Below are 13,142 nucleotides of genomic sequence, written 5' to 3'. Positions count from 1 at the left end.
CGTTCTAAGTAAACAAGATGCAAAAACATGATAAACATCACATCAATCAAATAATAATAGTGACATGATATGGCCAATATCACATAGCTCCTTTGATCTCCATCTTGGGGCTCCATGATCATCTTGTCACCGGCATGACACCATGATCTCCATCATCATGATCTCCATCATCGTGTCTCCATGAAGTTGCTTGCCAACTATTACTTCTACTACTATGGCTAACGCGTTTAGCAATAAAGTAAAGTAATTTACATGGCGTTTCTCAATGACACGCAGGTCATACAAAAAATAAAGACAACTCCTATGGCTCCTGCCGGTTGTCATACTCATCGACATGCAAGTCGTGATTCCTATTACAAGAACATGATCTCATACATCACATATATATCATTCATCATTCATCACAACTTTGGCCATATCACGTCACAAATCACTTGCTGCAAAAACAAGTTAGACGTCCTCTAATTGTTGTTGCAAGTTTTACGTGGCTGCAAAAGGGTTCTAGCAAGAACGTTTTCTTACCTACGTAATAGCCACAACGTGATTTGTCAACTTCTATTTACCCTTCATAAGGACCCTTTTCATTGAATCCGCTCCAACTAAAGTGGGAGAGACAGACACCCGCTAGCCACCTTATGCAACTAGTGCATGTCAGTCGGTGGAACCAGTCTCACGTAAGCGTACGTGTAAGGTCGGTCCGGGCCGCTTCATCCCACAATACCGCTGAAGCAAGATAAGACTAGTAGCGGCAAGAAAGTTGACAACATCTACGCCCACAACAAATTGTGTTCTACTCGTGCAAGGAGAACTACGCATAGACCTAGCTCATGATGCCACTATTGGGGAACGTTGCAGAAAATAAAAAAAATTCCTACGGTTTCACCAAGATCCATCTATGAGTTCATCTAGCAACGAGTTATCGGATTGCATCTACATACCTTTGTAGATCACGCGCGGAAGCGTTCAAAGAACGGGGATGAGGAAGTCGTACTCGACGTGATCCAAATCACCGGAGATCCTAGCGCCGAACGGACGGCACCTCCGTGTTCAACACACGTACGGTCAGCGTGACGTCTCCTCCTTCTTGATCCAGCAAGGGGGAGGAGAGGTTGATGAAGATCCAGCAGCACGACGGCATGGTGGTGCATGCAGGGCGTCACTACAGCAGGGCTTCGCCGTTATACTGCGAGAGGGAGAGGTGTAGCAGGGGAGAGGGAGGCGCCAAGACACAAGGGTGTGGCTGCCCCCTCCCTCCCCCCCTTTATATAGGCCCCCTAGCGGGGTGCGCCGGCCCTAGGAGATGGGAACTCCTAGAGGGCGACGGCCAAGGGGTGGAGTGCCCCCCAAGCCAGGTGGGGCGCCCCCCCACCCTAGGGTTTCCAACCCTAGGCGCATGGGGTGGGCCTAGGGGGCGCACCAGCCCACTATGGGCTGGTTCCCCTTCCCACTTTGGCCCATGTGAAGGAAATATGCCCTAGAGGCAATAATAAAGTTATTATTTATTTCCTTATATCATGATAAATGTTTATTATTCATGCTAGAATTGTATTAACCGGAAACATAATACATGTGTGAATACATAGACAAACAGAGTGTCACTAGTATGCCTCTACTTGACTAGCTCGTTAATCAAAGATGGTTATGTTTCCTAACCATGAACAAAGAGTTGTTATTTGATTAACGGGATCACATCATTAGGTGAATGATCTGATTGACATGACCCATTCCATTAGCTTAGCACCCGATCGTTTAGTATGTTGCTATTGCTTTCTTCATGACTTATACATGTTCCTATGACTATGAGATTATGCAACTCCCGTTTTCCAGAGGAACACTTTGTGTGCTACCAAACGTCACAACGTAAATGGGTGATTATAAAGGTGCTCTACAGGTGTCTCCAAAGGTACATGTTGGGTTGGCGTATTTCGAGATTAGGATTTGTCACTCCGATTGTCGGAGAGGTATCTCTGGGCCCTCTCGGTAATACACATCACATAAGCCTTGAAAGCAATGCAACTAATGAGTTAGTTGTGAGATGATGTATTACGGAACGAGGAAATAGACTTGCCGGTAACGAGATTGAACTAGGTATGGGATACCGACGATCGAATCTTGGGCAAGTAACATACCGATGACAAAGGGAACAACGTATGTTGTTATGCGGTCTGACCGATAAAGATCTTCGTAGAATATGTAGGAGCCAATATGAGCATCCAGGTTCCGCTATTGGTTATTGACCGGAGACATGTCTCGGTCATGTCTACATTGTTCTCGAACCCGTAGGGTCCGCACGCTTAAGGTTTCGATGGCAGTTATATTATGAGTTTATGAGTTTTGATGTACCGAAGTTAGTTCGGAGTCCCAGATGTGATCACGGACATAACGAGGAGTCTCGAAATGGTCGAGACATAAAGATTGATATATTGGACGGCTATATTCGGACACCGGAAGTGTTCCGGGGAAGTTTCGGACAAAACCGGAGCACCGGGGGGTTACCAGAACCCCCCCCCCCCCCGGGGGGGGGGGGGGGGGTTAATGGGCCTCATGGGCCTAAAGTGGAGAAGAGGAGGGGTTGCCAGGGCAGGCCGCGCGCCCCCTCTCCCCCTAGTCCGAATTGGACAAGGAGGGAGGGGCGGCGCCCCCCCTTTTTCCTTCTCTCCTTCCCCCTCTCCTACTTGGACAAGGAAAGGGAGGGGAGTCCTACTCCCGATAGGAGTAGGACTCCTCCTGCGCGCCTCCTACTAGGGCCGGTCGCACCCCCCCTTGGATCCTTTATATACGGAGGCAAGGGGCACCCCTAGACACACAAGTTGATCCACGTGATCATATTCTTAGCCGTGTGCGGTGCCCCCTTCCACCATAATCCTCGATAATATTGTAGCGGTGCTTAGGCGAAGCCCTGCGACGATAGTACATCAAGATCGTCACCACGCCGTCGTGCTGACGGAACTCTTCCCCTACACTTTGCTGGATCGGAGTCCGGGGATCGTCATCGAGCTGAACGTGTGCTAAAACTCGGAGGTGCCGTAGTTTCGGTGCTTGATCGGTCGGGCCATGAAGACGTACGACTACATCAACCGCGTTGTGCTAACGCTTCCGCTGTCGGTCTACAAGGGTACGTAGATCACACTCTCCCCTCTCGTTGCTATGCATCACCATGATCTTGCGTGTGCGTAGGAATTTTTTTGAAATTACTACGTTCCCCAACACCATGGGGCCCTCCGGGATGGGTGGCCCCACCCGGTGGACCCCCGGGACCCTTCCGGTGGTCTCGGTACAATACCGGTGACCCCGAAACTCTCCCGATGGCCGAAACTACACTTCCTATATATAATTTTTCACCTCCGGACCATTCCGGAACTCCTCGTGACGTCCAGGATCTCATCCGGGACTCCGAACAACTTTCGGGTTACTGCATATTCATATCTCTACAACCCTAGCGTCACCGAACCTTAAGTGTGTAGACCCTACGGGTTCGGAAGACATGTAGACATGACCGAGACGGCTCTCCGGTCAATAACCAACAGCGGGATATGGATACCCATGTTGGCTCCCACATGCTCCTCGATGATCTCATCGGATGAACCACGATGTCGAGGATTCAAGAAACCCCGTATACAATTCCCTTTGTCAATCGGTACATTACTTGCCCGAGATTCGATCGTCGGTATCCCAATACCTCGTTCAATCTCGTTACCGGCAAGTCACTTTAATCGTACCGTAATGCATGATCCCGTGACCAGACACTTGGTCACTTTGAGCTCATTATGATGATGCATTACTGAGTGGGCCCAAAGATACCTCTCCGTCATACGGAGTGACAAATCCCAGTCTTGATCCGTGTCAACCCAACAGACACTTTCGGAGATACCCGTAGTATACCTTTATAGTCACCCAGTTACGTTGTGACGTTTGGTATACCCAGAGCACTCCTACGGTATCTGGGAGTTACACGATCTCATGGTCTAAGGAAAAGATACTTGACATTGTAAAAACTCTAGCAAACGAACTATACGATCTTGTGCTATGTTTAGGATTAGGTCTTGTCCATCACATCATTCTCCTAATGATGTGATCCCGTTATCAATGACATCCCCATGTCCATAGCCAGGAAACCATGACTATCTGTTGATCAACGAGCTAGTCAACTAGAGGCTCACTAGGGACACATTGTGGTCTATGTATTCACACATGTATTACGATTTCCGGATAATAAAATTAAAGCATGAACAATAGACAATTACCATGAACAAGGAAATATAATAATCATTTTATTATTGCCTCTAGGGCATATTTCCAACAGACAGGCCTCTGTCCTTGGGGCCCAGGGGCTTGCTTATGTAAGCAATGAGATGCCCTTCTTGTTGTAGAACTGCTCCCACTCCGTAGGCACACGCGTCCGTGTCAATGGTGAATTTCTTGGTGAAATCAGGCAATTGCAAGACTGGTGCTGAGACTAGTTTCAGTTTTAGAGTATCAAAAGCTTGATGTGTGTCACTTGTCCAAACAAACTGCTGGTGCTTTTTGAGGAGGTTGAAAAGCGGCCGGGCAATGATTCCAAAATGTTGGACGAACTTGCGATAATAGCCAGCGTGGCCGAGAAAGTCGCAAACCTCCTTAACGCAGGTGGGTGTCGGCCACTCCTGAACTGTCAGAATTTTGCCGGGATCGGTAGAAACACCGTGCTCATTGATGACATGGCCGAGGTATGCAATCTTGTTCTGGGCAAATGAACACTTGGACTGCTTAACTTGCCAGTGATCGTCTCGAAGTAGTTGCAGAACTTGTCCGAGGTGTTGTATGTGATCTGTCAAAGTCTTGCTAAATATGAGGATGTCATCGAAGAATGAGATGACACAGACACGGTTCACCGGACGGAGAATGGTGTTGATGGCACCATTGAAGGTCGACGGTCCTCCGGCAACACCGAACGGCGTGACACGAAATTCCCAATGCCCTGAGTGAGTCGGGAAAGCCGTCTTGTATTCTTCTCCCTCTGCCATGCGTATCTGATGGAAACCGGCGCGCAGATCAAGTTTAGAGAACCACTTGGCGCCGGCAAGCTCGTCCAAGAGCTCATCAATGATAGGCACTGGGTACTTGCTGACTACTGTCATGGAATTGAGGCGTATGTAATCCACGCAAAGGCGCCAGGAGCCGTCTTTTTTCTTGATGAGCAGGGCTGGTGAGGAAAAAGGACTTGAGCTTTTCTAGATCACACCGGCGTCTAGCAGTTCCTGAACTTGTCACTCAATCTCTGTTTTGAGTTCCGGTTTGTATCTGTATGGGCGCAAATTGACTGGTTGAGTGCCTGCCATCAGAGGGATCCTGTGATCGCACTCGCGACGTGGTGGAAGGCTGCGCGGATCTTCAAAAACATTCATGAATTGTTCTAGCAGGCGCAGGACCTCAGTTGGGATTGGTGTGTCGGTTGCGCTGCTCCCATCCAGAGAATTGAGGTGAATAACATGAGCGACAGAGCCTTGCTTGCAAGCTTTGAGCAGTTCAGGGGCAGAGATCAAAGAACATTGTGTCTGATCAGATGAAACCGCTGACATTTTTAGTTGCCCACTTGGTGTTGTGACTGTCAGGTGCTGCTCGATCCAGTAAATGTTCATAGGGCTGTGCTTGCGTAACCAATCAATCCCCAATATTGCGTCGTATGAACCGAGCTTGATAACCTTGAAATCAGTCTTGAACTCGTGCTCATGCGCAATCCAGGAGCAGTCAGTGATATAGTGGGTGCAGGGGATAGTGGCGCCATCGGCAACGCGCACACGACACGGCCGTGCCAACAGAGTGATATCAGAGAGCTTGGAGGTGAAAGAACTGTCCACAAAAGAGGTGGAACTGCCGGAATCAACCAGGAGCAGAACTTCATGCCCTTGCACCCAGGCCTGGAGCTGCAGAACACCTGGGGCTGATGTACCATCTTCAGCTTGCCGGGACAGTGTGCACAAATTTTCTTCGTTAGAGATCGGTGAGTCTGGTGGCGATTCTGACGTAGCTTCGTCCATACTGAACATAGCGAGTAGTTCATCTACAATGTGCATCTGAACTGTAGGCGGACACACATGGTCTTTTCCCCATTTCTCGCCGCACTTGAAACAAAGTCCCTTCGCGTGCCAGAATGCGCGGAGTGCGGCCACTTTGCTGACTTCAGATGTAGCTCGGGCGGCGTCAGTACCGCGCCTATCTTCAGAATTGGCTGTAGGCGTGGCAGGTCGCCCAAAGAATGGTGGTGACGCCATCCTGGAAGCTTGGCCTTGGCCGCGGCTTACATACGAAAGACGCCCGTAGCATGACTCGCCGTCGGCCACTTCCTCCTGAAGTAGGGCCAGCGAGCACGCCGTGTCCAGGTCTGGTGGGCGTTGTACGAGCACCACAACACGGATGTCCGGTCGCAGTCCCTCAACAAAACGTGTCAGGAAAAAAATAAGGGTGAGTAGATTCCGAGTATGAAATCAGGTGATTCATCAGAGATTCAAATCGCTCGATGAAATCAGCAACAGAGGTGGTTTGTTAATGGCATAGAACTGGCGAATAAGCATCTGGTGCTTATCACGCCCGAAACGAGTATAGAGAAGAGAGGCAAAGGCCTCCCAGTCCAGGCCAACTAATTTTTTCTGTACGGACTGCAGCCAGATTCCTGCCGGACCGGAGAAATTGAGAGTTGCCATTGGTACGCGATAAGAGTTGCCATTGGTACGCGATAGGAGTCGGGGATTGAAAACATCTGGAAATACTGCTCACAGAGAGTTTTCCAGAGTTGTGGGTTCTCGCCGGTGAATAGGGGAAAATTCACGGGCGGTGGTGGCGAGAACAGAGGACGACAGGGGAGGTGGATAAGAGGGAACGAGCAGAAGGGAAGGCGTACCCGTGACCGGGAGTACCCCCGGTAACTTTAAGGTCACCGGTGGTTGCCCCCCGGTAAGATCGACATCGCCGTGGCCACTGGGCCCGTGGAGGCTTCCTCGCGCGGCGGAGGGCGGCGGCGGAGTTGGAAGCAGGGGCGCCGCTCCACTCGACGAGTGCGGCGTGGCCGCTTGGAGCGAGGTGACCGTGGTCTCCAGCTTGGTGAAGCGGGCCTCTAGATTGGGCTTCCAGCGAAGCAGATCGTCGATCTGGGACGTCTGCGCTTGGAGCTGCTTGAGGACGGTGGCGGAGTCGTTCTTCGCATGTTGGTGTAGCTTGTCGAGATATTCCTTGAGTGCCGGATCCATGGCGGCGAGAAGGACCTGTCGCGCGTGGATGCGGTGACGGGTTTCCAGGATGGATTGCAGCGGATCTGGTGGTGTGAGGTCTCAAATACCAGGATATTAGGTACCAGGTCGATCTATTACAGACACAAGGCTCGAATTCGAATTACAACCAGCTTCTCGCTGTTCTTGGGGAAGAAGGAAGGTAGGTGGGGAAAACAGAGGAGAAGAGAGCCGCCGTTCGTTCTGATCCTTCCGGATGCCTCTCCCTTTGCGCGTGAGGGAATAAGTAGTCGTCGGGGCGACCTGGGCTCAGCGGTCCCATTCCGGCCCGATGAATCTCCTGTTGGGCTGCACTATCCTCTTGGGCCTGCTGTTGATTCTCCTTGTTACCAGGCCGTCGTTGGTGACGTGGCTCACTGCCGTGGCAGCCCCCTTGGTCGTGGTCGTCAAGGCAGGTCGTGCGCTGACAGAAAACGTGAACACGAAAGGATTTTGTGATTAGTGAACTGATTCTAATTAATGGTTGACAATTATGTTGCACCACTTATATGTAAATTGAGTTGTTCAATTTTTAATCAAATGTTTTTATTGTCTAAATTTTCTTAATATTATTATAAATTTTGTTTAGGATGGACGGACACGTGGTCTAGTGTAATGATAACGGGCAAGTAAGCTTACCGCGTTTTGTGTTGGATTTTTGTGAATGCGGTTGTGGCATGCACTTTTTGAAACAGTTTCAGTTCGTCTCGGCATGCCAAGCATCTCACAACTCTGACGAACGATAATGGCCAATTAGAACCACACATGAACTCTGACGCATCATACGCGCGCATATGTATGGACGCGGGCACGGTTGGAGAGCCAAGCAAGGAACCGCCTAAACAAGAATCCTTGCAACACGGAAAAGAACGGACAACAAAATATATTTTCCTTTTTTTAGTGAATGAGTGTTTTTATTTTAGTGAACAAAATATATCTTCATCTCGGTCGTTAGAGTGCAAAATTAAACAGCAAACCAGCCATGAGTTCACAAATTTAACTGCAGAGTCAAGAATACAGCACGCCAGGATCGTACCGACGACCCTCCCCGTCACATTCAGCTGTCTCCAAGCTTGGCAAGTTGTGTGTCTGCTTGCCTCCATTAAGTGTATGCCTTGTCGCTGAAGCTTTTGCTTCTGGAGTAGCCTTTCTGTTATTGCCACGTTTCACTGCAGCAAGTCATCACCACCTTGGATCTCTCTCTCTCTCTCTCTCTCTCTCTCTTCGCTACCTATATATACACACGAACATCCCATTCCATTCAATCCTTCGTAGCATAATATTCCTGCAGTCTAGCCAGCTAGCTAGGTAGCTTGTATTAGTATCAGGAATTGAGAGAGAAGAGGAGGCTGATTAAGTTGGGATCGATCTCTAATAATCTGCAGCTATGGGGAAGGAGTGCCTTCCTACCGTCGCCATGGTGCTAGTGCAGCTAGGCTTTGCCGGTATGAACGTGCTGTCCAAGCTGGCCTTGGACACCGGCATGAGCCCCTACGTGCTCATTGCCTACCGTAATCTCATCGCCGGCGTGTTCCTCGCTCCCGGCGCTTACTACTTTGAAAGGTGCGTGTATGCATGCTTATATGGCTTCACAGCTACTCCTTCCGTCTGATAATATAAGAATGTTTTTGACACATTCTTATATCATGGGACAGAGGGATTAATTCGGTCCAGCTGCTGAGGAGATAATCTATGAATGTGTTTCTCTTGTCATCACCAAGAGCTTGTTTACATGAACTACATTTCTGTTTTCCTTTACCTTCTCGTGCAAAGAATTGAGGATGGTTTGTTATACGATCGATCTTTATCGCAAGTTCGCAACTCGCAATTAGTCTGGATGTATATAAGTTTATTTGAGTCAAGATAGATACTTATAGCAGTCTTAATGAATTCGGCTTACATGGATGGTTGCAGGAGGAGTGGCATGGTGATCACCAAGAAAGTACTAACCCAGATATTCTTTTCCTCTATTTTTGGGTACGTACGACAAACTTATCATTAATTCCAACAGCTAGTCTTCCTTCATCAGTTAGGACATGGCAAATGCCTAACTTGCAGGAATGCTCCTTCAAACAAACAACAGACAGGTAGGTAGCCACCTCTCTCTCTCTCTCCTCCCTCTTTTTAATGAATGATACGCACTCTCGTGCTTATTCCAGAAAAAAGTTAAAAAATTAGACACTGAAACGTCCTCGTTTTGCTCTAGTCCTTTTCTTGGTGTCATCAAAGGAGCCCAATTACTAGGAACCTCCTTTTCTTTTCCTCTCAGGTTAAGCTCCCGATTTGTGCACTACACAGGTGCCTTATACGTCCAGGAATAGGGGACATGCCCTTACTCTCTGCTTTCTGTTGCCGATAATAAAAAAAATACTCCCTCTGCAATGAAATATAAGAGCGTATATTTTTTTCGGAGAGAACATTAACCAAAAAGTTTATAGTGCTGCTAGTTCCAGTTAGCACGCTACCAAATCGGTTTTTAGATGATTTAAGATGTTACAAAGGATCTTTTTAGAAGAAAATGACCAAATCCCCGGCTCCATTATATATAATAAAACCACATGTTCTTGGTAACAGCAAAGGCTGATGCCTTTCGCGGGCTAAAGTGCAACAAAAACAAAAAATACAGTTTTCATCTCGCGGCCCAGAGTAGCCAGGAGGAAGACTAAATGTTATAAAGGATCTCTACCTTCCTCCCTTTATTTTTCTCTAATAAACACATTATTGTTTGCATAGAGGTGTTTTAAGTATCAAGTAACACAACTTATACCACGTTATAATATTGGCAAACTTTCTGAGATATTTGGGATGTCATCAACTCTGCCTCATTTCTTCTAGGCTAGCCCAAGCTTTGTCTGGGACAGCCACAAACCGGTGGAAACATGATCGTGGGACGAAATCCGATATTATAGAATTTACTCAAATTACCCTTCCAAAAAAGAAGAATCTACTCAATTATGATGCTTTAGGTCGTCAGATAAAAAAATCAAAATCCAAAAAAGAAAACAAAATATTTAGGAATTATATTGCGTGCAACATTGGCAATTTTGAAGTGCAAACCGGACATATGTAACGTAGGACAGAGTTGACGTGATATAATTCCATATCCATCATCTTCCGTGACGTACTGGCCTGGCCATGCCTACATTAATTAATTTATTTATTAGGCGTGGTGTGTGTGAGTGATGCAGCGCGACGTTGAACCAGGTGTTGTACTTCGTGGGGCTCAAGTCCACAACGCCGACAGTGGCGTGCGCGCTCAGCAACACACTCCCGGCGTTAACCTTTGTCATGGCGGTCGTCCTCAAGATGGAGACAGTGAGGCTCGGGACGCCCTCCGGGCAGGCCAAGGTTTTTGGCACCGTCGTGTGCGTCGGCGGTTCCATGATCATGCCCTTCTACAAGGGTCCGCTACTAAAGGTGTGGGCATCCCCGATGCACTGGCGCTACGCGGAGCACGCGACCGACGCGACAGCACTTCCCAGCGGCAACGCCGCCATCGTCGGTGACGTCCTCATCATCCTCAGCTGTGTCGCCTGGGCCGTCTGGTTCATCCTCCAGGTACGCACCATCATTTCACCAAGACCAAGCTTGTTTCCAGCAATCATGCATTGTTGGTGTAGGCAGTTAGTTTTTGATAATGGTCGATCTGTAGAGCAAGATGTCGGAAAGGTTCTCTGCGCCCTACACCAGCACGACGATCATGTCCCTGATGGCCGGGGTGCAGTGCGCAGGCGTCAGCGCTGTCATGGACCGGAGCGTGTCGGCGTGGAAGCTTGGGTTTGACATCAGGCTATACGCCGCGCTTTACGTCGTAAGCTCATCCATCCATCGTGTCGTGACGACCTAATTGATCCAACCATGTTTTCCTGATGAGATTGAATTATGCAGGGGGTGGTTGGCTCCGGGATCGCGTTCGCGGTCATGTCGTGGTGCATCCAGTCCCGCGGCCCGTTGTTCGTGTCCATGTTCAGCCCGCTGATGCTCGTGGTCGTGGCTGTGGTCGGCTGGGCCATCCTCGAGGAGAAGATACACGTCGGAAGGTACCACTGCGCGCAAACTACATACGGACACAGCTCACGCGACCCCTGTTAACTTTTGGCTGTTGTGGTCATTTGATGTCCTTGCAGTGCCATCGGTTCTTCCCTCATCGTCGCTGGGTTGTATATGGTGCTTTGGGGCAAGGGGAGGGAGATGACCGGGCCGTCTGACCTCCACGGTGATGGCGGCGGCACGGCTCCAGAGACCATGATTGTCCTGGAGCTCAACTGCAAGGATGCCAGGAACGGGAACACCGCCGTCTTGCCGGTGTTCCGTACTACCAGTCCCAAGCACCAACTTGAGACGATCCCAAACGACACTGACTGATAGATGCTGGTGACCACACAAGCGCAAGGCTCATGGATTGCGCATCATACATATGTCATTGTCAGTTGCACTTGCAAGTGCAGTTGAGCTACAGCTCACCAGAACGCGCCCGCACACACGCAACAAAAGAGAGAGGAGAAGTTAGAGCATCCTCTATAATGAAAGTTTGAAATGTACTAGTATCTGTTATCCCATTTTCTGGTAATTTTTAAGGGACATTTCTACTTTGCTACAAGCCCCTAAACACATCAATATAGAATATCTCTCCATACGCTTTCATAATCTGTACTCCTAATGAAGCAGTTGGTAGTTTCCGTTTCAATTTTTTTCGTCCGACCTCCCACCTTCGTCTGATTTTTTCTCATCTGCTTATTTTCGTTTCACCTCACACCAACATCTTCTCGTGTTGGTTTTTTCATCCTCCCAACAAAAAGAATAGGAGAGGGCAACGTTGCCTCCCGCGAGACATTGCATCATCTTCTTCATGTCTCCCGCTGGACTACCAGGCTCCACCTCACGCGGATGCCTCCCTCACGCTCGCCTCCCCGCGTCGCAGACGCCGGCCCTTCTCTACTCCGCCGCCACCCCACGCATGTCGAGGCACTGATTGCCAGGGCCGTCACCGCACCATCACCGATGGACGGGACAACCTGGAGCGGCGACAGACGCCTACACCCCAATCCTCGCTGGCACCCTGTGTCGAACGACGGCACCGGTGCACCGACAACCGACTTTGCACATATGCCTTATCGTGGACCTGGACCGATGCCGCCCGGGCAACAACACGACGCCGCTACAGTATGGTAATGCAAACCCGCCTCCCCTTCTCTGTTCCGAGTCATCGTTAATCATCCCAGTGGTCGGACCAGAGGTGGCCAATGCCGGAGGATTGGGCTAGCCGTTGGCATTCTATCTAGCAGCTTGTGGAGTTGGCAATGTTGCTACTGAAACCTTGATTGTTTCGTGGTTTCATCGTGGGACAATTGGACTTTAGATGAACACAGACACAACCTTGTTTCCGGGATGTTGCCATCTTGTTGTATGCAAAATTAACTATTGTACTTTGTAAAACTGAAATTTGTGCAAGGGTTGTTGACTAATTTTTTTGATTAAATGCTTTGTTTGTTCTTTCTCACCTTTGAACAATAATTTGTGCAACTTTGATTCCATCCAATTATTTGAGTTGATTCATCATGAATTATTTTCTTATTGCCATACAAAGTATAGAATATCAAAGTTCTACATCTGCTGCCAGCATTTTACAATTTAGCTTCAGTTATTTATTGGTGTGCATTTTTTGCTGGAGAAATTTCAAATCGTGGTTTAGATATTACGAGCTAATATTTGTCGAGATATTTACAAGACTTTGGAAATCTTGTTATGTACCTACTCTACCTCTGTCCTCCCACTGTCCATGTGTTGTGTCCGCTCAAGAGAAGGACTCGGATCGGAGTCCATGTGATGTGTCCGTCCAGGCGAAGAAGTGCTCGAGCACACAGCCAAGGGATGGCTGACACAAACTTTGCTTGAACCATC

At 48.8% G+C, this 13,142-nt stretch overlaps 2 protein-coding genes across 2 annotated transcripts; one reads left to right on the top strand and one right to left on the bottom strand.

The window, feature by feature from the left end:
- Positions 1-5,246: 5,246 nt before the first annotated feature.
- LOC147979491 (uncharacterized) lies at positions 5,247-7,223 on the bottom strand. Its single transcript, XM_087515238.1, has 2 exons — positions 6,894-7,223; positions 5,247-6,410 (listed from the first exon to the last, which is right to left on the bottom strand). Exons 1-2 carry the CDS (start codon positions 7,221-7,223, stop codon positions 5,247-5,249), a joined length of 1,494 nt encoding a protein of 497 aa, XP_087371364.1.
- A 1,300-nt stretch (positions 7,224-8,523) lies between these two features.
- On the top strand, positions 8,524-11,867 carry LOC125548359 (WAT1-related protein At1g09380-like). The gene is made up of 6 exons (XM_087516751.1): positions 8,524-8,804; positions 9,156-9,218; positions 10,430-10,799; positions 10,894-11,052; positions 11,130-11,281; positions 11,369-11,867. The coding sequence occupies exons 1-6, from the start codon at positions 8,629-8,631 to the stop codon at positions 11,604-11,606; spliced, it is 1,158 nt and encodes a 385-aa protein (XP_087372877.1). The 5' UTR covers positions 8,524-8,628; the 3' UTR covers positions 11,607-11,867.
- The last annotated feature ends 1,275 nt before the right edge of the window (positions 11,868-13,142 follow it).

Source organism: Triticum urartu, chromosome 3A, assembly GCF_056163025.1.
Source record: "Triticum urartu cultivar PI428250 chromosome 3A, HENAU_Tu73, whole genome shotgun sequence".
Lineage (NCBI taxonomy): Eukaryota > Viridiplantae > Streptophyta > Magnoliopsida > Poales > Poaceae > Triticum > Triticum urartu.
The sequence above is the reverse complement of the archived record's forward strand: the minus strand, read 5'-3'. Positions and strand labels throughout refer to the sequence as shown.

Coding starts and splice junctions, on each gene's coding strand:
- LOC125548359 (XM_087516751.1), top strand. CDS start 8,629: ATGGGGAAGGAGTGCCTTCCTACCGTCGCCATGGTGCTAGTGCAGCTA. Junction 8,805..9,155: donor GGCGCTTACTACTTTGAAAG/GTGCGTGTATGC, acceptor GGATGGTTGCAG/GAGGAGTGGCATGGTGATCA. Junction 10,800..10,893: donor CCGTCTGGTTCATCCTCCAG/GTACGCACCATC, acceptor GTCGATCTGTAG/AGCAAGATGTCGGAAAGGTT.
- LOC147979491 (XM_087515238.1), bottom strand. CDS start 7,223: ATGGATCCGGCACTCAAGGAATATCTCGACAAGCTACACCAACATGCG. Junction 6,411..6,893: donor TGACCTTAAAGTTACCGGGG/GTACTCCCGGTC, acceptor CGTTTTGTTGAG/GGACTGCGACCGGACATCCG.